Raw genomic sequence first — 24236 nt, 5'->3', positions numbered from 1 at the left:
CTCCTAAATGGGGCGGTGATATCCCACACCCCACAACAACACAACTTACTACCTCACCACAGTGCAGAGAAGACAAACACAGGGGAGTGCTGAACAAAACGAATGGAATCAGAATCTCGGGGAAGACCCAGGACTAGGAGGAGGTATTACATCTCAACACTGGCCTGGGAACGCCTCAGGATCCCCCGGTCAGAGCTGGTCAATGTGGAAGTCTGGGGCCCCCTGCTAGAGCTGCTGCCCCCACGACCCGACCCCAGACGAGTGGTTTGAAGATAAGAATCAGAATCCCAAGGATTCTCCTCCTAAATGAGGAGTCTCTTCGGCGCATCCCTCTCAGCTGGTTGCTTAGCTTACAAGTGAACACACAAAGCGGTTGACCAGGATCAAACGAGAACTTAATAAATCAATGAACACCATTGGAGTCACTGTTGTCCTGCTGGCGACGTTTGGTAGCCGTGAGAAAGACAGTAGACTGTATAGTTATCTCCCAGATCTGGTGTGATCCTAAAACTATACAAACTACTACCTCAGCCCACAGCTCCCACTCTGCTCCTCCAGTATCTTCACTCACTCACCCTGAGTGGAACGTTTGAATGTGCTATTGCATTGCGTCCTTTCGTTGTCTGTTTATTGAAGCCATCATCAACGGGCAGCATCGGGCTCAGGAGGTAGAACGGGTTGGCTGGTAGCCGGAAGGTTGCTAGTTAGATTGTCGAGTGTGCTTGTAATCGGCTCCTGAGAATCGAAGTGTCCCTGAGCAAGACGCCTAACTGCTCCTCACGAGCTGGCTGTCGCCCTGCGTGGTTGACTCCGGCCTCAGTGTGTGAATGTGTGGGTGAATGCTAGGCAATATTGTAAATCACTTTGAGTGGCCACTGGTTAGAAAAGCGCTGTACAAATTAAGTCCATTTACCATCCACTCACTGCAGGACTCGACCGTCCGCCGGACCTCAGGACCCCTCAGCGCCGTCTGATGCTGAACAAACCCTCCACCTGACCAAACAATCAATCATGGTTACATAGCGGCACATCTTCTCCCTCACCATTTGTCACATCACCGAACTAGGGTGCAGTTCAATGTGACAAATAGCTGTCAGCGTACAAGTCCTAGTGCCCCTTATTTCTTTTATTTAATTTATATATATTATATATATGACCCAACTCATCCCGGCATGCCAGTTTCTACCGATGGGCGCTGACATGAAGCCCGGGCTCAGCTAACCCGCTCAATGGAGTAGCACCCAGCTCTAAGCTATTGTCGGCTAACGCCTTCTCCCACCTACAGCGTTTATTTTGAGGTAATTTACGTCCATCATACAACACAAATTGGCATACCTAGAAGCATTACTCATGCAAGGAACACTGGGCTTCCCGTCTATGCTTACCCTGCAGCCCCGAGATGCCGCTGAGCCCAGTAGCATAGCTAGCTGACAGCTAGGTCTGAGCCCAGTAGCATAGCTAGCTGACAGCTAGGTCAGAGCTAGCTTGACAGCTAGGTCTGAGCCCAATAGCAGAGCTAGCTGACAGCTAGGGTAGGTGGAATTGGCGCGACCTCGAGCTTTAAGTATTATCCTGAAAACGTACCTCAGAATAAAGGTTTTGGGTATGCTCTGACCAGTGTCGTTAGTAACCACACTCAATTATTTCCCCAACGAGGCACCGTGGCGGATGCTTCTTCAGCGTACCCCCTCCCCAGGTGGCTCCCCGTATCATGCTCGCCATCTTTCCTGTAGAAGCGGGTGTGAACTCCAGTGTTGAAACATCTCGAGATTTAGCCAGTTCTCAAGCGCGCCGACAACGAGAACTTGACGCAGCCGTCACCGCGCCACTGATGAAAAGCATGCAACCCATCAAACTATGGTCTTTAAAAATACTTAGATTTAATAAAGACACTATCTTCGTGGTCAATGTCACAGAAAACAAAGCTCATTAAAAGTCAACAAGTCCATTTTTACTAAAAGAATAAATTTTATTTCAGCACTGTAAGTCATTTCCCAACCAGTACAAACCCGACTGCCATCCTTGTCTCTTTCTGAGCCATCCCCCCCTCTGTGAGATCAGACCACCAACAGCCAGACGAATAATAAAAATAAAAAAAAGCTTCCTTCTTTCTTGCCTCTCTTCAAACAGTCTGGTGCTTCCATAATGCTAACAATGATGACAAATTATACCAACCATAATCATAACAGCGATAATGATAATAATCCTATAATAATATGGATAATTTCTTAAACCCTTTTTGCTGCAGAGCACAGGTAAATTTAGGTGGCCCTAGTTATTGAAGTATATGAATTGAAGGCGTGATACACATTACAACAGATGGCTCACAATGATCAACTTGAGACCCAAAGGGGGACAAAATTAGGTTGGGGTTGGTCGATTTGAGACGGCGCAGAAGTATAGGGAGACAGACAGTATCGGGAGATTGCTAAAATGGGCAATTTGTGAGACGGCACAGAAAATGACAGTTACAACGTCCTAGAGTGGAACTGAACAGTGTTGCCTCTTCTCAAATTGAATGCCATACTTTGTACTTTTCTGGGACATTTGGCTCTCTTCACTCTTCTTGTAGCTCTGGTAAAAAGTGTCCCTTCAGATCAGACAGAGGAGGCCTTTATGCTATCGGGGCAGTGACACTGGTCCTGGGAGCCAGCACCAAGCTGCTCCCTCCGCCATTGGCCCGTTTCCCTCTGCCTAGAAGGAAGGTCTCACACATACGTTAATGTAAGGTGGGACCTGAGGAAAATGTGTTCTGCAAAATGGAATGCCAGGTCACTGGTAAAAAAAAAAAGTGACCTGGTATTCCAGATCATCTCCTCAGATGAATATCAAAATATAGTTCATAGGTTTAAGTTTTCCAGCTTTGAGATCAATAGGACTGCTATAAGACGGCAATCTTTAATTTGGTATAATGTCCGCCAATTTTGTAACCTCAACTGCATTCCAATCCCGAACAGCGAGGACGATGGCGTAGTCTAAGTGCTGAATGCTACAAAAAGAAACATAAAGAAGTATAGGGAGGAACATTTTCCGTTACAAATGCAAGGAATTTTGTTTAAGATCTAATGTCAACTTTTACAGAGATTCCCACAGCTCTCAAGACCGTTCACTGAAGACCGTACCAATGAGTGTGGGCAGAGAAGAGAAAGATGTGTTTTACCAAAATCCTCACTAATCACCGATCGTTATCTTGGACATCACTCACATGCAGTGCAACTGGTCTTTGTCGTGTAATAAATTTGTGGCAAATTAAAACTCTCCTACCCTACACAATCCACAAAAACTTTCTCATGTCCACCGTCTTGTCTGTTTCCATTATATAATCTTAAAAAACAATGTCTGGAGGGCAAACCGTCTGTCAGGCATGATGGGTAGGGGGAGGTGCTATACTTTGGTACTCAGGTGTTCAGATGGGATGTGTAGCTGGTATGTACAAGGGCACACAATTCAGCTTTGAGAATGGGTTGACCATGAAATTGCTATAAGGGATAATATGAGAATCAAACATAGTGTGCAGACATCGATTTTCAATTCAAACGGGCAATACTTACGCACATAATAGCGGTGAGGTGGTCTAAAGATGCCATACAAAATACAGTTAAGGAAAATCGCAATCGTTACAGTTCAAATCTCTAGGTTGGCTAAGCGTATTTCAGTACTAACTGAAGCAATGGTAGGATTAGAAGATGTAATAACATTAAAAATAGTAAGAAAACACGTTTACACAATTGAATAAAACAGTTTAGATTTTTTTTCCTTTTTTTCAGACTGGCTAGATACATATAGAAACTGATTATCAATGTTAATATAACCTTTACCGTTAGTTGGGTCGATTAAGGGGCGGGGCAGCCCAAAGAGAAAGAAAACAGCCAATAGAAATGGTCCTAGGGCTAGAGGACGGGCAGAGAGAGGGAGAAGACGTGGAGACATGGTATAGGTTTGAGAAGAGGGGTTGTGAATTGAGTGTGACTGCAATTTAAATCAGTAACCGTGTGTGCCTATGTGAGACTATTTGAATGGTGTAATCTATGGGGGAAAGACTGAAGAGAAAAGGGGACGTTTGGTATTAAAAAAAACTGGGTAGAAATGAGGAAGGGGAGATAAGAAAAGGGGGGCGTGGTGAGAAGGTTTTAGGATTACAAGCATAAAAAAAAAATCACTGATCAAATAGCTAGATCCCTAAAATGAGGACTAAAAAGGGACACTACGTCATGTATTGAATCGATTTTTAAATCCATACTAGCTAGTGTGTAACTTAGGGTATAACATCTAAGCATTGTGTATTTTGTATATTGAATGTATGATAATGTGTTGGTGTGTGCGTGCGTGTGTGTGTGTGTATGTGATGGTACCACTTTCACTAACTGCGTTACCAAGTAATCTGATGAACAGAAAGTTTCTCCACTGGGAACAAAAACTGCTCTCACTTCAGCATCAAAGGAGAACGTACCCCATTTCAACCAGATCTGTGAACGTTAAGCTGTGTGTCTGTGTGATGTCCTATATATGTGTGTGAGTGTGAGTTTGTGCGGATGTGTGTAATTCTGTCCTCTGGCGAGCGAGTCACAAGCGGGAATCGTCAACCAGAAGATCTGGCTCGCACAGGAAAACAAGTCGTCTCCTAGTGTGTATCGTTGGAAAACACATACTTGTACTAATCTCAAAATGTTGAAAGCAGTCAAGTACATGACTCATAGTATTTCTAGACAGTTCTTTGGCTAGTTTTGATATATTCTCTAGCCTTGTATTCCTTGATTCAGAGTTCTCTATAGATTCAGACGCAGTGGCCTGCGCATCATCTAAGAACATCTCATCATCTATGATCAATCCCTACCATGAACGGCTACGATATTTGAAACCTTGGATTTCATTTGGTGTTGGTGAAAGAAACGGAGACCGGCCTAGCCCTGCAAGGACAGCCAGCCTCCGCCATAGCTGGTTCACCAGCCTGTCACTATAGCGGTTGTGTTGTATAACGGAGGATGTCGGACGTGACTACTGAAATAAATACAACACCCAAAAATGTTTCATCGACTAGAATGGTTCAAGAAAAAGGTTGCACTACCATCTGCTCATGGAGGTTGATAACGGACCAATGGAAGTGGATTAGGGAACAGTCTCAAACAAAACAGCTGCAATTACACCCCCCCCCCTCCCCATTACACTCCTGCTGCATAAGCATCCAGGGATCTACGGATGGATCTAAACCCTTTTGATGCAGAAGTGATGGGCCATCCTTAGAGGTTCTGCAACTGGGCTGCTGGTCGAGAATCACCCCAGACAGTTGTATTAGAAATGTATGAAGACATTTAAGGAGGACTATTCTCCACAAAACAATGCAAGTGAAACCTTTTTCCTCAAGACCCCAGGCTATGCAGGGTGAGTAATCGATAAGCTATTGATTTTGAGTTGTGCATTCTTTAAACACGGTGTCTTCCTTCCTTCAACAATGTCAGGGTTCTGTAGTCGATTTGGTGGAACTTGAGTGCGCAAGTCATCAAGACGGTAAGAAAATAAGGTGCTTCTTGTTGACTTGCCTATCGAGTTCATACTAATCCTTTTCTAATTGTCTGCATGTCTAAGCCAGTATGTCAATCTACTGGTATTAATGTTGGAACACAGTACTACAAACAGCGGATTAGGTCAATATTTTGCCCGTCTGGTCAAACCTACTTTGGGGGACATATTTTATCCTCAACAAACATAAGTGCTCTGATAAAAGAATATATAATCTTAAAAGTCTCAGATTGAGCGGAGGAACAGAGGTGAGCACGTGGCCCTCCTTGCGGTCATGTGACACACATCCCGACCGCTGAAGTCCTGACTCAAGAGGTTGAGACACACAAGAAGGGATGGCCTTCCTGCCAATCTCAAGTGACACACCGAGCGCTGCTGTGCAATGGCTCTCGGTATCGGCCTATCACCAGGGCAACATCCACCATCAGAGGTTTAGTATCGCATGCCAGCTACTGGCCTGGTAAGTAAGAACATTTGGGCTCTTCTTTGTCTGTAACTTAAAGCAATCCGTGTTTACTCTTCATGCCGAGTCTCAGGGTTGATTGCAAAGTATTAATCGGTTATTTTGTGGACATGCAAGCTAGTTTTGCCTAGCATCACATTTCATCTGCTATCTGGATAGCAGGATTATAACGTTGGCCTTGATTCCAGAAGGTGCCTTAGAGTTTTAGGAATATTTCTCTCAACTGGTAGAGGACTGTCCAGTGTGGCTGTGTGATATATATATATATATATATATATGCATTTTATTTTTTTAAAACAAAGGGCTCCTTCCTTGGAGACCACTCTGTTCACATTCGACATCTCTCCAATAGATCTCTACCTTAACATGTAGGTCTACTAGTAATGGTTTATCATGTAGGGGACATCCCTCGGACATCATTTCAGGGCTGATTCAAATTCCTCATCAGAAGATACAATAATAAGTGCTCTCTGTTGGGAGATACAATCAAAGCTTTTTTTCTAAGTAGGGCAAAGGGCAGGTTAAACGTAGTAATGCACTATTTTGGGGCATAAGGTGAAGACCTTTCGTACTTCTGGGCTTAAGGTGCATACATTTGTCAGGTCCTTCTGCACTACTAAGCGCTAGGCTATGCTACATTGGTCAATGTAAAGTACAATACCAGTACAATGATGGCGCAGAAGTGCTAAAGTAATAAAGCCAATTGATCTAAAAGGGCGAAGTAGTTAGCTGGCATGCTAGCAATCTATGTGTTCAGCGGTGTGGCGAACCCCTCACAGGGTGTCCAGCAGTGAGGGTTAGGATGAGGCATGTCAACAGCACGTGGGTTTGTTGAGGTCAAGACCTTCTTTTAAACCTCCGATTCATATTCAGAGTGAGACTCTAAACAAGCATAGGACAGACCGTTGTGGTATTTGATAAACTCCCAGCGCATCTAAAAACCCAACAAGCCGAGATGCTGTCGTCATCGAGACCGAAGCCAATCACAGTCACCGTCGCCACGAAAGCCTAAAACACCTGTGTGTGCAAACACAGTGGGATCACTCCAATAAAATCCAAATGAATACCGGAACCCCTGGTACACAGGGGGCCGGTCATCGATAGGGCCAGTGTGTGAAGGGTCACGGGTCTTTAAGCAGGGTGGGGCTGGTGGACATTGGGGAGTATATCTTGAAGGGGTGTATAGGTTCATGGCTAACACCGGTTTAGGAAACAATGTAAAAGCACATGAGAAACTGAAGTGGGGACAGCCAAGGGCTCCGAGCCGTCACGCAGGGCAGGCGAGGAGCGGGAGAGAGGCTTCCTCCTCCTCCTCCTCCTCTGGGTGCGGGCGGCGAGCGGGTAGGTAACATAGGTCTACAAAACAGGGAAAGGCAGTCGAACACACGTCACTCCCCACAGAACCAGTGCATCCTGGGAGGGCGCCGTCACTCTTCCTTCTGTAGTGCACCGTCTGACGGGCAGTTTTCAAGGCAACAGGGGGCCTCCACCTCCACCCCCTCTGTATGGTTGTCTCTGCTGGCTAAGGCACATGGGGTTGGCTGGGCCAGGGGGGCCAGGTCCAAGGGCTGACCAGTGGCAGAGGCTGATGGGCTGCCGTTCAGCTGCTGGGTGGCCACCTCTGGGGTAAAGTCTGCCTCCTCAGAGGGCTTTAGGGGACCGCCTGCTGGAGGAGACGAGGACGTCTGGAGGGGACAGAGACAGAGAGGAGGGTCAGAGACAGACAGAGAGGAGGGTCAGAGACAGACAGAGAGGAGGGTCAGAGACAGACAGAGAGGAGGGTCAGAGACAGACAGAGAGGAGGGTCAGAGACAGACAGAGAGGAGGGTCAGAGACAGACAGAGAGGAGGGTCAGAGACAGACAGAGAGGAGGGTCAGAGACAGACAGAGAGGAGGGTCAGAGACAGACAGAGAGGAGGGTCAGAGACAGACAGAGAGGAGGGTCAGAGACAGACAGAGAGGAGGGTCAGAGACAGACAGAGGGTTGGGTCAGAGACAGACAGAGAGGAGGGTCAGAGACAGACAGAGAGGAGGGTCAGAGACAGACAGAGAGGAGGGTCAGAGACAGACAGAGAGGAGGGTCAGAGACAGACAGAGAGGAGGGTCAGAGACAGACAGAGAGGAGGGTCAGAGACAGACAGAGAGGAGGGTCAGAGACAGACAGAGAGGAGGGTCAGAGACAGACAGAGAGGAGGGTCAGAGACAGACAGAGAGGAGGGTCAGAGACAGACAGAGAGGAGGGTCAGAGACAGACAGGAGGGTCAGAGACAGACAGAGAGGAGGGTCAGAGACAGACAGAGAGGAGGGTCAGAGACAGACAGAGGAGGGTCAGAGACAGACAGAGAGGAGGGTCAGAGACGGACAGAGAGGAGGGTCAGAGACAGACAGAGAGGAGGGTCAGAGACAGACAGAGAGGAGGGTCAGAGACAGACAGAGAGGAGGGTCAGAGACAGACAGAGAGGAGGGTCAGAGACAGACAGAGAGGAGGGTCAGAGACAGACAGAGAGGAGGGTCAGAGACGGACAGAGAGGAGGGTCGGAGACAGAGAGGAGGGTCGGAGACAGAGAGGAGGGTCAGAGACAGAGACAGCGGAGGAAGGAAATGCCTTTCATACAACAGAACTGAAATCTTGGGGCTTCACATCAGAGTGAATAACTTGAATTGTAAACCAACTACTGAACTAATGGCCCCCCTCAAGACCCACAAAGCCCCTCAAGGCCCATCCACGGCGATGGCAGTGTCAATCAAGGCAACAATCAAGAGGGTAGGAGTAGTGGGGCTAGACTTCTTCACCTGTGGTCTATTGGCAGTAGGTTTTTTTCCTCCCCGTAGTTTTGCTGGAACCTCCTTTCCCCGTCTGTGGTGAATGGGTATTGAGGACCAAAACATGTCAGTGAGTACATCTGAAAAAGTACCAACCGATGTGAAGGGCATCAGAAGATCACTGAAAGCATAAACAATAAACGCTCAGAAAATAACCGTGGGGATGTTGGAACCTACCCTTTGCCTGCTCCGACAGACACCACCTGCATGTTGAACCCCCCTCTCCCACGGATTGGTTTGTTCCCCGCCCATTGACCCACCACCATGCCGGCTATCTCCAACTTCCCTCCTTGGGGGGGGATGGACTGAAGACCTGTAGCGAACAACACAGCAGCACTCAGGAAATTAAACTCAGGTTAAGAACTTTGGATGAATGCAGACAATTATATATTTGAAAGCCTACATAACTCTTGAAAGGACTTAAATTCCTAGAGCGGTTACTCGATGCATTAGCCGAGGTTCATACAGATTCTAATCAACCCGTTTCCCGTTTGGGATCAATAAACACGTTTAATCTCTCCATTCTTGTTGCACTTTTGTGAATACGCAGAATCATATTCAGTCGGTGACCAACGTCATCCTGTTACGGCATTGATACTTTAGCACGGGTTCTAAAAGGTACGGCCACACTGAATGCATTATGCGCGTAACCTGCCGCTTGATCATTGTGTGTCACAAAAATGGTTCACACGCATACGCAGCTAGATGAGCCCGCCCAAAACTTATTTTCCCCCGCTACTTTTCTTTTGCTCCACAAACACGGCTGAGGTCACCATCATCGCTGCGCTGTATTTGTTGCGGGAGTTCGAGGAGAGTGGGAAACCCAAACGCCGCTGTGTTTGGGTGCATGACATCCTCTTTAGGCGCTCACAGCTGGGTGAGTTTCACCACCTCCTCCAGGAACTCCGCCTGGATGACGGTCGGTTCCAGTGGTATTTTAGATTGACTGGGGCCATGTTCGATGACCTGCTAGCACTGGTTGGTCAGGACCCCAACTACAGGCGCTCCACATCAGCTGCGGAGCGCCTGTCCTCCGTCTCTCTGCCAGTGACGTCGGGTCAAGCTCAACGCTGATTGGCTATCGCGGCTAAGCGTCACGCGTAGGAGCGTAAAAAGCATTACATTTTTGAACTCCGCGCGTAGGTGCGTTGGGCGCGTTATTTAGGTGCATAAAACGCGTCTAACGCGCTGCTTTAGCGCGTGTAACGCGTCTAACACGCTGCTTTAGCGCGTGTAACACGTCTAACGCGCTGCTTTAGCGCGTGTAACGCATCTACGCTCCTACACCAATGCTTCCCTATGCGAAAATGCAGATTTTCTACACCTCTAACGGGCATCACGCGTTTAGTGTGGCCGTACCTTTAGACCCAGGGAGCCAGTGTGTACCTGGGAAGGCTCTGGGCCGGTGCTGTGCGGGGTGGTGGGGGTGGTGAGGGTGGTGGTGCGGGGGCATGTTGCCCATTGGGCGGGGCGGGTAGAGGGGTGGAATGGGGTAGAAGGGGGGGACCATGGTGGGCGGCAGGAAGGCGGGGGGTGGGAGGGGAGGAGGAGGTGGGGGGGGCCGCGACAGGTTGATGCCCTCCAGGATGGCCTGACGCATCTTGTCCACCCTGGACACCAACTCCTCCTGCAGGACGAGCATGAAGCATCAGCAGCCTGACCCACCCAGGGCAGAACACACACACCCACCCACACACACACACACACACGCGCACGCATGCCTGCATGTATATAGCAAAGAAGAATAAATAACTATAAATATTTAAGTATTTTATCTCTCCTTGTGAGCCATCCTTTGCAACTAGCGAGTGACCAATAAGGGCAAGCCGTGTGATAGGAAAGGAACAACACACACACACACACACACACGGTCTTACCTGGCCCTCACACATGTCCAGCAGAGCAGCTCTGTCGCGGGCGGCCCGAGCCAGTTTGCTCTGGAAAAGTTTGCCGTCAAAGAAGCCCCACGGGCAGCAGTGTTCCCACGGCAACGGCTGGCCACACACATCATTGACAAAGAGCGCTGTGTCAACGCCCGCCATGAACAGAGAGGCCAGTTGTACCCCGCGGGCGTCCACCTTCTCCACCTAGAGCCACAACAGAAAGAAGTTACACTTCGGACCTGGAGAGAAGGTCAGCTTCAGCTTCATTACCAACAGCAAAAGAGAATCAGAACAGCACAGCCGTCCACAGGTATTGGCCCTAGCCCAGAATAAGTTTGAGCTCAGGTTTCTGGGAGAGTAACGCTATGAATCCCAATCACAGAAGGTCAACGACTGTCCTCTGAGGAGCAAGAGCAATGTTCTGCTTTTGTCCACAGCGGTTAATCCACAAGCTTGTTAAATGTACATTTTCTCAAATTATTTACAACAATACATGAAGCTAGACTTGCTAGCGGGATCTTTACAAATCCCAATGCTGGCAAATTCAGACATGAATTTATTATGATTACATTAATTTATTGTTGTGCACCAGACCTGCTTGCATGTATGACAATGCCGTTTGCTTTACATCAGAAACCCATCATAACAAGTATATTTCTTGTTATGAAGGCAAAGAAAAGCATTAGTTGCTATCTGAGTGAGTGCGCAATGACCACCTGTTGTTGGAAGTCACTGGAGAGAGCAGCTTTAAGGTAGTAAATGCTGGTATGCATCATATTGTGGTTATTCATTTCCAAGTCGAACAATACATTCAAATACCGACAGAAAAGGTCAGAAACAACTGTGTTACAACAGAACATCTGATCCAGCAGTCCTACTGTGTTATAGTAGAACTTCTGATCCAGCAGTCCTACTGTGTTATAGCAGAACTTCTGATCCAGCAGTCCTACTATGTTATAGCAGAACTTCTGGGGAGAGTTGGCGCATGGACTGGGTTGGAAACCAGGAACTGTAAGGGGCGGAGTTACATTTAGGGGATTCCATTCATTCACACACCGACGGTGGAATTATTTAAATGAATGAAGATCCCCAATATTCTTATTTATTGAGATGTGTTGATAAACGTTGATGGTCGGCTCCCATGTTACATGACGCCAAGCATGGCCCAAAGAGACCTTGCAGAGACGCATTCAACATAAAATGCTGTGTAAAATTGCTAGGTTTGATTGACCTCTGAAATCTAGCGATAGTGAAATTTGTTCAATATTAGATTTCAAGGTCTGCTTGAGATTAAGGGTCAGGAAAATGTAAAACCAGTGGGTGAACACGATTTAATATAGGCCTTCCCTAATGTAAAGGTTTGCTATATTCAGTTTCTCCATCCTCTATCGATGTCATACTGGCCCTACACCACATCTCCCTCTGAAGCATGCAGCCTTTTCCTTCCGAGTCCTTCAGTGTTGGGCTGCTTTAATAGAGCCGACACAACACTGAACACATCTAGGCAATGTACACATCAACTTCATTTATATACCACGGAAAAATAAATAAAAAGAGAAAGAAACTGCAGACTAGTACTTAATTTATCTTAAACAACGTCAAAATGATTTGTGATCTAGTCTACCCCCTCACCAAATAAAGGGCACAAAGGATTTGGTCCATTAGAATATAGTATGATACTGATCTTAACTTGGACTAGAGGCAGTGACAGACGTTTCCTGAGAGTCCGCGGTGTAAGGAAACTAAGCATTTCATCAGTTAGTCAAAGATCAAGAAAAACAGTCAAATGGAGTTAGTTCCAATATAGCCGACTAGAAACTAAAAAGACACACCTGGAAACGCCGACTTCCCACGCAATCACATCATAGTAGGGTTGATCACAACAAAATGGGTAGTAATTTGGTCCCGTTTTATTTATTGATCTGGGCGTCCTTCGAGGTTCAACCACGGCAGTGCAGCCCGTGTGCCTGGTACCGAGTTCGTCAGGCATCAGCGGTCAGGATAAAACCGGATAGCATTTGCTTGTTTTGCACTCGATGATCAGTGTGGTCCCAAGTCTCTTTATCGGGTCAGCACAATCCATACGACTGAGTCTGTGGGGGTGACGTACAGCGTTTGGCCTGCGGATGGGGCTGAGGAGTCATGTTTGGAGCACTCCGGATCTGGACGGGTCAATTGGGTCTGATTGCGGGCACCTGCGCGCAATCAGATCTGCTAGGGAGTGTGTAGCAGTACATGGTACCGCTGTGGCACGCTGATGTTATTGACTGACACGCCGTTATTATTTACTACGATTAAAACCGCCTTTTGCAAAGCACAACCCTGACTCCATCCACTCTGTACAAAGGAACTGTTGCAGAGTACATTCGACGATGATGGGGGATTGATCCTTTCAATTCAGACTTGGGCACCCCGGCCCCAGCCCTCACACCGGGGGGGAGAGGCTGCCGTGAGTCCCTACACCCCAGCCCTCACACCGCGAGGAGAGGCTCCTACCTTGAGCTCCTGCAGCTGGTCCGGTTCGTACAGCTGGTTGGAGACCGCCTGGGCCAGGAAGGCGTCCAGCTCATGTCTCTGCAGGATGCGCCCCCCAGGCCACTGCATCATATACCTGCAAGGGAATCAGCACGTCAACCCCTGAGCCTCAAGGCATGTGGAGGTTCCCCGAGGTAGAGCATGGGCTAGGGTGTAGGAAGTACATGTTTTGTAGGTGGTGGAGTTGAGAAAATAATTGGGCTAATTTATAAGGTTTACACAGGAAGTCGGTGGATAGCTATGGTTATTGTATGGTCAATGTATTATTATCTATTATTAATGTATATAATGTTATAAATTAGAAAAACGTTACTGTAAAGGGAAGGGTTTGGGACAACTTCAAGACAGGGGTCCAAATGACACACAATTTGGGGATTTGATTGCATAAAAAGGTAAAGCCATAATCGATAGATGCAAAACATTTAGGAGACATTAGATCGATCACAAGTCTGTTCAGAAGGTTCCAGGAATAGTAGGGGCTAGATATCCTGGTAACGGATACAACTAGGACCGCAAGCCGTAAGGAAAGGTATTCACAGCCCATACAACACCGGCCCTCTCCGGCCTCAGCCACCGTCGAAGGAGAGGGCTCTCCGTGTCTACGCACAGCACTTTACGGAGGACTATAAATCCACCTTTACCCTGCTGTCGAGCCCACTTCCTCGTCACGGATGACCCCGACATCATGGTTTATTTTTCAGATGCCGTATCATCACGTGCTGCTTCCGTGCCGCGCCATTTCTCTTTTGCAAAGATTGCAACTAACACACTTTTAGCTTTATGCATTGTAAAGTGCTCCCACACTTTGGACGATTTCGGTTGAAAAAAAGAATTCCGCCTCCGCAATGTTTAATGTCCATTGTCCAACATACTCACACTATAGCGGGCGGAAAGCTTCGCTGTGGGCGCGCATGAAGCATGGAGCTGTCTGCGTCGGGTTCTGTAAACAGTTCCGCGCCTACGAGTGACTTATTAATCACGTGACTCAACGAATCGATTGCCAAACCAAACTCATTGCCAAAGCTTTTAGCAATCGATTTCATCGATTCGTTGTTGCATCCCTAGATGAATCTACAAAAAGCAATACGGCACAAAATATTTCAGAAAACGTTTAATTGCTTCACTTGTTGAAAGCAATGTGTATGGCTTTCCATCCGCATATCTTAAATACCACGTGCAGCGTGTGAACACAACGGATTGTGGGCATTTTGTCTCGTTGAGGACCCATTGATGCATCCTTGAAAAAGTGTTCTTAACATTGGAATAGTGCTTGTTGGCGTTTTATGACGTTAAAAGGGTGGCCGTTGAGCATGCTTCCTTCACATTGGGAAACAGTTTCTATGAAGTCTGTCCCCGAGTGACTCGTGGGAAGTATTGGTTTGACATTTTGTTTTTGTGTTATTGTGCCCCCTACAGGCGAATTGGTGACAAGTGTTTAATGGAGCAGCAGGTTCAGCGGGCCCTACCTCAGAAGCAGGTGGAGGGGGGGCCCTAACTGAGCAGCAGGTGCAACGGGGACCCTAACTGAGCAGCAGGGGACGGGGCCCCTACATGAGCAGCAGGAGGAGGGGGGCCTACCTGAGCACGCAGCACATGAGCAGCAGGTGTTGCGGCACCTGAGCCGGGTTGAGCAGGGCCGGGCAGTCGGAGCGCAGGCAGGCCAGGAAGGCCCTGGTCCTCCGGGAGCGGTCCTCGCTGGCGCGGCCCAGCCACAGCCTCCGCAGGTTGGGGCAGGTCCACTCCCGGAAGCACATGGCCGGGACCAGCTCCGGGGTGAGGGCAGACTTGGCCTTGCCGCTGCTCCACTCCTTCACGATCACTGGGGGAACTGGGGAGTGGCACACGTGACCAATGAGTACATCTCATTCATTTTACCGACTGAACCACAGCAGGAACGTTAAATCCATACGCACGTAACAAAACCTCCCTCTTTCTCCCCCCCCCTACCATCCCGTCCCTCTCCAGCGACCCTCACCCTCCACAGGCCCCCTCTTGCGCATGGCCAGCCTCTCCAGGCGCCGGTGGGTCTCCGCCAGGCTGAAGAGGACCCCGTAGGAGTACTGCCGGGCGGCCCGGAAGAGCAGGGAGGCGGGCGGCAGCTCAGCGTTGCACTCATCCTCTATGCACACTGGCATCTTCATCTCTCCCTGAGGAGGAGGAAGAGGAGGGAGGGAGGGGGACAGGTGGATTCGGATTTACTTGAGCTTGCATGGGACAGCCTCGGCCTGTTTGCATGTGGGGCGACCGGAGAGGAGCTGCGACTAAGGAAGGGGGGGGAAAACACAGCTAGGAGACGCAGCAGCACCTCCCAGCTGTACCGGTGCCCTCGAATGTGGATCAAGAAAAAAAAGCATGCAATGGTTCTAACTCTCCTTTACGGAAACGCTGAATAACAGAGGCTAAACAACTCTGTTTACTGCTGCTGAAGTAATGATTGGGAACATTCTGAAAAAGGATGATCCATAATATTCTATTCAGAAGCAAAGTAGTCAGAAATAGGACATGTTTCTGTACCTTGGTCAGTATGTGGAAAATCTGGGGGTACATTAGCCCTCTGCGATGTCTGTGCTCAGCAACACGAAGTACCTCCGCACTGACCTGTAAAACAACGCGTCAGTCAACATCCACGTCCACACAAACATCCACCCACCCGCACCTGCACCCGCACCCGCACCCACACCCACCTGAGGCAAAGGGGGTGTGGTTATGTCCATGTGACTCCTTGTTGCCATAGACAACAGTGACGGAATGTGCGAACCACTCCCATTGCCATGGGAATTGTCTCCAGGGGCTGAACCTCCTCTGGAAGGATCCTCCCATCTTGAAGATTTGTCCGTCAAATGGCTGTGGAGAGAACGGGGTGAAACAGCACCAGTGAGTATTGAATCAAGTCTACAAAATGACAGAAAAATTGAATTTCCTATTTGCTTTTTCGTACTTAGCGTTGGTGTCGTTGGGTTCGTCTCCATCGGAGGAGGTAGAGGGAGAGGGGGAGGGGACAGACTGGGCTCCGGCATGGTGATTGGGTAATCTGCCGCCCCCCTGGGTGGAATCGTAGGGAGCCGACCAATCAGCGAAAGGCATCTTCCCCGTTAGTGAATCGTTACAGTCCTGCATGAGAGGCGGTTGGCCCTGGAATACAAGGTTGGAGCCAGGTCCGTATGGAGCGTTTTGAAAGGGTGGCTTCAACCCTGGAACCTGGGGGGGAGGAAACTGTAGCAGAGAGGGGGCGTGTCTTAACAAGAGGAGAACACGGGCCAAAGTGATGCAGTTGAAAGCAAAGGGAAGGTCCTGTTACAAGTTACACTGAGCCCCGCTCTCCCCGCTATAAATGTTTCAAAAAGCACACGTTAAGGCAAGCCCACACCGGACCGAAAATCGGCGTTGGTGAGAAAATCGGCGCCGGTGACACAAGTCTATTTGGTGTGGTTGCTCAAATCGGCCACGATGATTGGTGGAGGGCTAGCAGCTTGACTAGCGAATCAGTGAAGCTCGGAAGTGAGGATGGTAAACATACCAAATAAACAGTGTAATCGAAGAAGAGGACCTGCTACTTCCGGTTTTCGTGTTTTTTGGCCCACAATACAGATTAGCGCCGCCTGTTGTTTTGGAGACATTACATCTTGCGCAAGCTTGGAACGTACGGCGTCGGCGTGTAATCCCGTAGGTGTGTACCGCCCATGTCGGTGTTCGAGTGGGCCAGATTAAATAGCCCGACTTCATTTACCGGCGCGAATCGGGCAGTTGGTCCGGTGTGGTTGCCTTTACAGTCGAGTAAGCTGATTTACAGTCACAACACAAAGAAGATAGAAGGATTGGGAGTGGATTCGAACCTGGTTCTTTCCAGGTTGCATGGGTCCCATGTGACCAGGTGGTCCACCAAATGGATTGGGTCCAAAGCCAGGTACTGAACACGCAACAGCATAATAAACAAAGTTAATTTAGCACACATCCTCAGATTTAGATGTAGGAAAATCAAGGGTCGCCGGGAGGGAAGGCCTCGCACTGCCCTCACAGACCCCTCCTACAACATGTTCCTCACACTCTTCTCGCGCCTCTAACAAAAGGGAGCGCTACTTACAAATGAAGGAGGGCCCCATGTTGAGTGTTCGTGGTTTGGAGGCAGCAGAGAAATACTCCACAGCTTTCTTAAAGCGCTCCACCTTGTCCTCCATGCGAGACTGCAGGAGGGAAAGACATGGATTAACCCACAGCCAAGGTGTGGCTTCATGGCGCAGAAGCCCACCGATTTATACGAGCTGCTGGTCCGAGACAACGCCACAACAAATCCACACTTATGCATTCGGCACATCAGTAATGGCCGAGGTTGGATCACCCGCCCCTGTGTGTTGGCGTCTTACCTGGGACTGCTTGAAGACGTCCCTGGCGATGGCATCCAGGTTGCCGAGGTCTTTGATGGAGGAGACGTACTCTGACACAGCTTTGATCACCACCTCGCAGGGCGGCAGCACCAGCTGATGAGCCCGCACCTGCAGCAAGGGGGAGAATATCAACCACTTGCCTTTGCTGATTAGTTTCAGTTGATTAGTCTTCAGAATATCACAGAGCCGATTAGGTTCTTTATAAAGAAGTGAATAAATAATACCATTTAGCCAAATAACGCCCCAAAGAAGTGCCCTCGTTTGTTTTTAGTACAACAGAAATTCTAATTCTGTTCAGGGTTATCAAGGAGTACTTGATAAGCATCAGTCAATTAGGTTCCATGTCATCCATTGCAAACTTGCGTCATTTCAGTCTATATTTTTGCTTCTACTCCTTCAAGCCGTTTAATTGAGGGAGTTTGTTCCCCTGCCTGGTTTCCAAATACCATGCGCTCAGCTCATGTGGACCAGCCAGTGAGGCATTACTGTACACTGACCTAACGGAGCATTTCAGACTTTGAGCAAGTACGGGGGTGGTAACTTAGGTCTCTGAGAGATGATTTCCTGACATGATATGCATTAGTGTGTAGTGGATAAATAAATACAATTAATAACGCACTTTACATCAACACAATGACCTCAAAGTGCTACAATGCACATGTGAAAGAATATTTTACATACACATCCCGGTGATATGCCATCACCCCTTTACATGAAAGGCCTCTGCAATGGCTTTTCTGGTGGCATTAGTCCTCACGCCGTGCTATGTACCTTGAGAGAAGCCAGTGGGTGTTCTGGTCCCAGCAGGCTCCAGTGGAAGGCAGCGAGGTCCTCGTCAGGCAGAATGTGATTCCCTACAGGAAACACAAACCGCTTTCTCAAATGTTTGCTGTGTCAACAAAGGAAGGCAGACGTCTAAGAGGACGGCCCAACGTGTGCTAGCTAAGGATATTATCTTTAAACAACCATGCTTGACCGTCCATGGAGATGCAAGTACTGGTCAGTAAAGGATATGTCCTGATAGGAAAGTTATTTCATGTTTTATCTCAGGTCTGCACTGAGCCAGAACATTGACTCGTGTTATAAGTGAGGGTATAGCTAGCAAGATGGTGGACTCAAAATGCAGAGCTTACTTTCAGAACCTGGAATGTCTATCTCCGGTGTTTGTATAGGTGTGTGTGCACAGCTGCCCGTACCCAGTAGTGCAGCGAAGCAGGGCAGGTGCTGCGTCTTCAGACCCAGCTGCCTGGCTGCCTCAGACAGTAGGTACTGATGTGTGGTGAGGTTCTTGCCGTTCCAACTCAGTTTGAGCGCGTGGGATGAGAAGTAAGCGGGCACATTGCAGAGGGCGAACTCAGAGTCCTGAGCTATGAGGCCAGCAAAGCCAAAGTCCCTGTAGAGAGACAGCACCTCCTGGTGGTGATCCTCCAGCGTCTGGACGACCTGTCGACGGAGAGGGGAAAGAGCTACTGGTCTGCACCGGGAGGAGCTCATATCTTATTGAGGAAGAGGGGACACGACCCTCAACAGGAGGTTGATATCAGAAATATACTGATGTCATGTGTGCATAGGAGCCCACCGCCATTTTGTACTTAAATAAACACTATTTAATAAGGACAATTGTAGAGTCGACAACTGAATATTGTATGCAATTAGAAATATTAGTATTTTTATTACTATTGCTATAAACTATTTATAGTAGTACATAATATAGTAAACGACTCTGTGTACAATGGAAAATGTCAGTATAAGGCGCCAAGATAGTGGCATCAAATGATAGACACTATCTATATATCTCTGTATATCTTTGCATGTAAACGGGATATATAGATATGAAAGTAAATATTAGAACATGATATTGCGATGACAATAGCTGCTAAGCAACAACATTCTGTCCATCAGGCGATCATTTGTGTTGTTGAAACAGCATCATGTCTGCATGTTAACAAGGCCTCCTAAAATACCAGTCCTTGGTCAACATCATGTCTCACACACACACATATCAAATTAAGTAATGGCTGGTGAATTGTAATATTTATATTCGAATCCATTAACTATACATAAAACTAAATAAGTATATTCTGTCATAAAGGTCTTATATATGAGTTGGTGGCCTACCTGACAAATTGTAGAATAACTCTTATTCTGTACAATGAATGCATATATATCAGACTAGACAAACTCGATTTCACCCAGGAGCCTTTACATGACGGTCCCTGAAGTAAAGGGGCCTTTAGGAAAGGTTCAGCTAGAGAGGCGAGATATACGACATTGTAGGAATGTGATAAAGGCATTTCTGGGAACCCTGGCAAAGGGTGCACTGAACCATGGTAACATAATGAATAATATGGCTTAACCACCGCAGGAGGCAAGAAGTGCATTTCATGCAATTTTAAACCGAATATCTCATGTGAATAACCGATTGATATCCCCTTTGGAAATACTAGGCTAGGAATAATCACTTGTTTCTAAAGCCGTGGAACAGATTCGAAGTGGCTGCACAAGGAGCCATTTCACAAAGACATTACTAATTATAGCAATGTATGGGTCAATTATGTCTGCCAATCCATTTGTTTATTATCTTGATCTAACTATATAATCTAAAATGTTATATAAAGAAACATTTTCTTTTTACAAAATTTAAAACAATTTCCATTTAAAATGGACCCAACATTATGAACCGGCCATTACAAATAAGTGTAATCGACCAATCGTCTATTAATAGTCCCCTACTCAGCAGCGAAACAATGTGTAAGGTTCAGTGGGTTCATGTTATGTAATGTATATGCTGTGCTGCACAATACACATACCTACTCCCTGAGAATCACCACGCTGAGAGGCGGACCAGCCAGTAGCTGGTCCTTATAGACGAGACTATGGCAATTAAACAGCCTCTATAAAAGCAGTCAACTAATGCACGTAGAGTATTTGGACTGCTGATGCTCCCCCACTTGGGACATGTGATTAAATTGATTATAAATTGCCATTTAAATGATCAAGTTTCAATATGAAGCCATTTATTTATTTCATAGTGAAATTGGCTGATGAGTCGTGCGACGCAGCGATATATCCAAAGAACCAGGGCCGAGGTACTCACCCGCACTCGGAAGCGGAACATGGCGAGGCGGACACAGTGGCTGAGGCAGGCCGGGGGCAGGAACCAGGCCCGGGGAGGCGGGGTGGCCTTGCTGCCGACGTGGTTGACTATGAGCTGGGCCGTCTGCCGCTGGCCCTGAGCTCGCCGCGCCCACTCGGGCCAGCGCTCCTTTCCGAGGGTGCCGTTGAACACCACGACGAGCTCCAGGCCCCCCTGGTACAGACAGGCCTGTGAGAGAGCGGCCAGGTAGCCCAGCATGGCGTTCCACTCCCCCCCGCACACCCAGTCCGTCTGGTAGCCGCCGTACAGGCGCTGCAGGCCGGAGTCCGCGTCGATTAGGATCCTGGCTGGCGGAGGCGGGGGAGGCATGGGCCCTGGATGGTGTGGGTGGTGGTGATGGTGATGAGGGGGCTGGCGGCCCACGGTACGGGCCAGCTTTAGGAGGTCCACCGGGACCGCGGCCCCGGGGCATCGCTTCTCTAGATACTCCTGGAAACCCTGCACTCCCATGACGGTGTTGTTCAGCCGGTGTGTGTGGCCGGGAGGCGGCTCCGGGTGGGTTCTGTACGCCGTGGTGGTGGTGTGATGGTCGGCTAGCTGTGCACTGGGGGCCAGCTAACCAGTCTCTGGGGGAGTGGATGAGGAGGAAACCAGCTAACCAGTCCCTAGGGTAGTGGATCAGGATGTAACCTGCTAACCAGTCTCTAGGGAAGTGGATCAGGAGGTAACCTGCTAACCAGTCTCTAGTGTAGTGAACCAGGAGGTAACCTGCTAACCAGTCTTTAGTGTAGTGGAACAAGAGTTAACCTGCTCAACAACTAGGTTAACTAGGTAACCGGCGGATCAGAGGGCCAAAGGTTTGACCACGCACACTTGTGAATGAATGTATTAGACTTGACACTGATTTAAAAAGGCCTGATACTAGTCTGAGATGTGGTACTGTTGGCCTAGGTCCGGTGGGCCTGTGTCCTGTGTCCTGGAGGACTCTAGTCCATCCCAGAGTTGATCTGGTAGATCGCCAGCAGCAAGGCCAGTCCAGCTAGCTACAGCTAGAAAAGTTTACAGCTCGCCCAGCCCCGTAGCTTGTCATCTAGATAACGGGAGGCCAAATAGATCAGCAACTACAGTTGCCAACACCAACAAGATCGTTGACGTGACAACTAAATAGCATATGTTTTAAGAAATACTCCTAATAAAACCCTTTAGATTGAACACCAGACGGAAAACTACGCATTAGTTAGCCGAAATGTTAGCTCTGGCTGCTAACCGCACGGACTGATGACAGCTAAACTAGTTGATATCAATGTGGCGAAATGGAGCCGATTCCGCGTTTTTATGCGTATTTGTCGCTTGTTTTTTCTCGTGGAGGTGTAGTGGAGTATCGGATGAACCCGAACCAGGCCGCAGGAGCCCGACACGGTGGCGGCGGTACGAGGCTAACTCTCCCGCTAGCGGCTAGCTGCTGTCCCGGCGTGATGGACGCGTCCTCTCGGGGAGACGGGGAGACAGGTCCGGGGGGGAGACAGGGCCGGGGACACGACGCTGGACGGGGTGGATGAAGAAAGAAAAGAAAAACAACGAAAATAAAATAAAAATAAAAGCCCGATGGTGCCTCCCTCGCTTTCTTCCACACTCACGACTTCATGTTGCGGAGGGGAACATACTTCCAAGCGACATCAGCCATCTTGCGCCTTCCTCGCGGACAGCAGAGTGGGAGGAGGCGAGGGGAGGGAGGGAGGAGAGAGAGAGAGAGAGAGAGAGAGAGAGAGAGAGAGAGAGATAGAGAGAAAGAGAGATAGGGAGGCCATGTAGCTCGGGTTACGCTGAGAAATGTATTTATAAAACTCTACGTTTTTCAATCAAATATATCCTGTTGAGCGGTGACTGGCCCCCAGCTCTCTGAGGGAGGAGAGAGAAACACGCTTTGGTCCAAACGGGATTAATTTTAGTTTGTGATCAGTCTGTATTCTGCACGTAGGCAGCGAGATGCAAACCATCGCTCATCACCACACATCTGACTTCGGAAAGTGGATGCAGCATGTTCTGTTTAAAGTTTTTGCAACCACTTACGATTACGTCCGGTTCGATAAAGTATTGACATGAGAAGCCACATATGGATATAAGCCATGTGTGAACAGAACGAGTGTAACAGGTAGACACTAGTCTTTGGTGCGTCCTCACAGGCTCCATGTCGCCCCTAGTGGAGGCTTTCCGCACTGCCCACTGGGAGAAGAAAAGGGAAAGAAGGGCAACTGTGCAAAGGGGAATATTTATACCAAATGACAAATCTTTTGGTTTTCTATGACAGAACTTAAAATAAATCACAACAAAGTTTTGTATTTTGAGGATGGATATATAATATATATATAGACATTTTATATTGGTTTTAAGGGATGAATGCGCAGCGCGCTCCCGTGCGGTCCACGGTGAGCTGAAGAAGATGACGCGCAGCGCGCTCCCGTGCGGTCCACTGTGAGCTGAAGAAGATGACGCTCCGCGCCGCGCTGTGCGCTCTATCTAGGGCGGTGAGACCCGGTGGCTGCGGGGGGCTCCCTCTGTCCCGGACCTTACAGGTACAATTAGGGTTCATTGTGAGTGACGATATCAACTTGATTTAGTCGTGTTCGCTTCTTTATTGCATCAAATGAAAGCTCCCCGTAAGCTGATTAGTGGGCTAACAGGGCTAGCCCCAGGGTCTGGGTCGCTGTCCCTTCAGCACCTGATTGACTACTAATGTTCCAACTTCCAACGATAGATTCTTACGTGTTCTGGTAGGCCTACCTAAACATGTCAAGACTTTCAAATCGAGTTTTGTTAACTGAAACTTAACTTAAATTATTCATGGCTTTCAACTAGTGTTTAGTTTCCTGAAATCAAATCGAGTCATTAAAATGCATGCTAAAGCCTGAGTGATTACTTTGGTAAATAGCCTACACCTTTTCATCCCACAGGTGTGTGGGGCAACCATCCATGCATCTCATCCAAGACAAGGGTCCACCTATACTGTAAGAATGCAAGAATATAAAACGATGTATTCCCATGAAAATGGAATTTGGGGAGTATGGAGTGAGCAGCAGGTCTCATCAGGTCCACCCATAACCTAAATTGTGGCGTTTCCCTCATTGTCCTGACCTGTTGTTTGTTCTGTTCAGTTTGTGGCTACCTGGTTTCCCTCTCCCCTGTGCCTCACTAACCTCTCCTGTTTTCTCCTCCTCTCTGTGTCCCGTCCAGAACATAGTGAGTACAGCTGCTCACAGATTCACATTTCAACAGACATGTATTTCCAGTTATATACTGTTCAGCAATCATGTGCAACAGTGGCATGACTACATTTACATTGTTCACTGTCATGTCTCTTTGAGTAGCCTTAAGCATTGGTCCTGACCCAGGGTGACAAGGCACACTTGAGGCAAGACTAGGTTTGCAAGGAAATGTAATACATGTTCCTGTCATAAATTATAACGAGGCTAGTAAGTGAAAAACTCATCAAAAGTTGTTCCTGTTTACGATACAATCAGTAATATTTATGATTAGCT

The 24236-nt window shown here is 48.1% G+C and overlaps 1 protein-coding gene across 4 annotated transcripts; it reads right to left on the bottom strand.

The window, feature by feature from the left end:
* Positions 1-542: 542 nt before the first annotated feature.
* fam120c (family with sequence similarity 120C) lies at positions 543-22402 on the bottom strand. 4 transcript variants are annotated; one of them, XM_056585679.1, is made up of 18 exons: positions 22365-22402; positions 20701-22242; positions 18800-19046; positions 18375-18457; positions 17583-17711; positions 17303-17402; positions 17055-17128; positions 16160-16434; positions 15906-16065; positions 15736-15819; positions 15197-15368; positions 14800-15049; positions 13183-13297; positions 10681-10890; positions 10163-10430; positions 8981-9116; positions 8774-8837; positions 543-7665 (listed from the first exon to the last, which is right to left on the bottom strand). In XM_056585679.1, exons 2-18 carry the CDS (start codon positions 21208-21210, stop codon positions 7408-7410), a joined length of 3135 nt encoding a protein of 1044 aa, XP_056441654.1. In that variant the 5' UTR covers positions 21211-22242; positions 22365-22402; the 3' UTR covers positions 543-7407. The 4 variants fall into 4 exon arrangements, 3 of the variants coding, with proteins under 3 accessions (XP_056441654.1, XP_056441645.1, XP_056441665.1); XR_008895093.1 differs by having other exon boundaries at positions 545-993; positions 1585-7665; positions 20701-22396; XM_056585670.1 differs by having other exon boundaries at positions 20701-22396.
* Between the last annotated feature and the right edge of the window lie 1834 nt (positions 22403-24236).

Source organism: Gadus chalcogrammus, chromosome 1 (assembly GCF_026213295.1).
Source record: "Gadus chalcogrammus isolate NIFS_2021 chromosome 1, NIFS_Gcha_1.0, whole genome shotgun sequence".
Classification (NCBI taxonomy): Eukaryota; Metazoa; Chordata; class Actinopteri; order Gadiformes; family Gadidae; genus Gadus; species Gadus chalcogrammus.
Note: the sequence above shows the minus strand (reverse complement) of the source record. Positions and strands in the feature narration are given on the sequence as shown.

Excerpts from the sequence above, each read along its gene's own strand:
- fam120c (XM_056585679.1), bottom strand. The coding sequence starts at position 21,210 with ATGGGAGTGCAGGGTTTCCAGGAGTATCTAGAGAAGCGATGCCCCGGG. Across the intron at positions 17,129-17,302 it reads CATGGGGCCCTCCTTCATTT|TACCTGGCTTTGGACCCAAT; the intron begins GTAAGTAGCGCT and ends TTGCGTGTTCAG. Across the intron at positions 10,431-10,680 it reads TGGACATGTGTGAGGGCCAG|GAGGAGTTGGTGTCCAGGGT; the intron begins GTAAGACCGTGT and ends CTCGTCCTGCAG.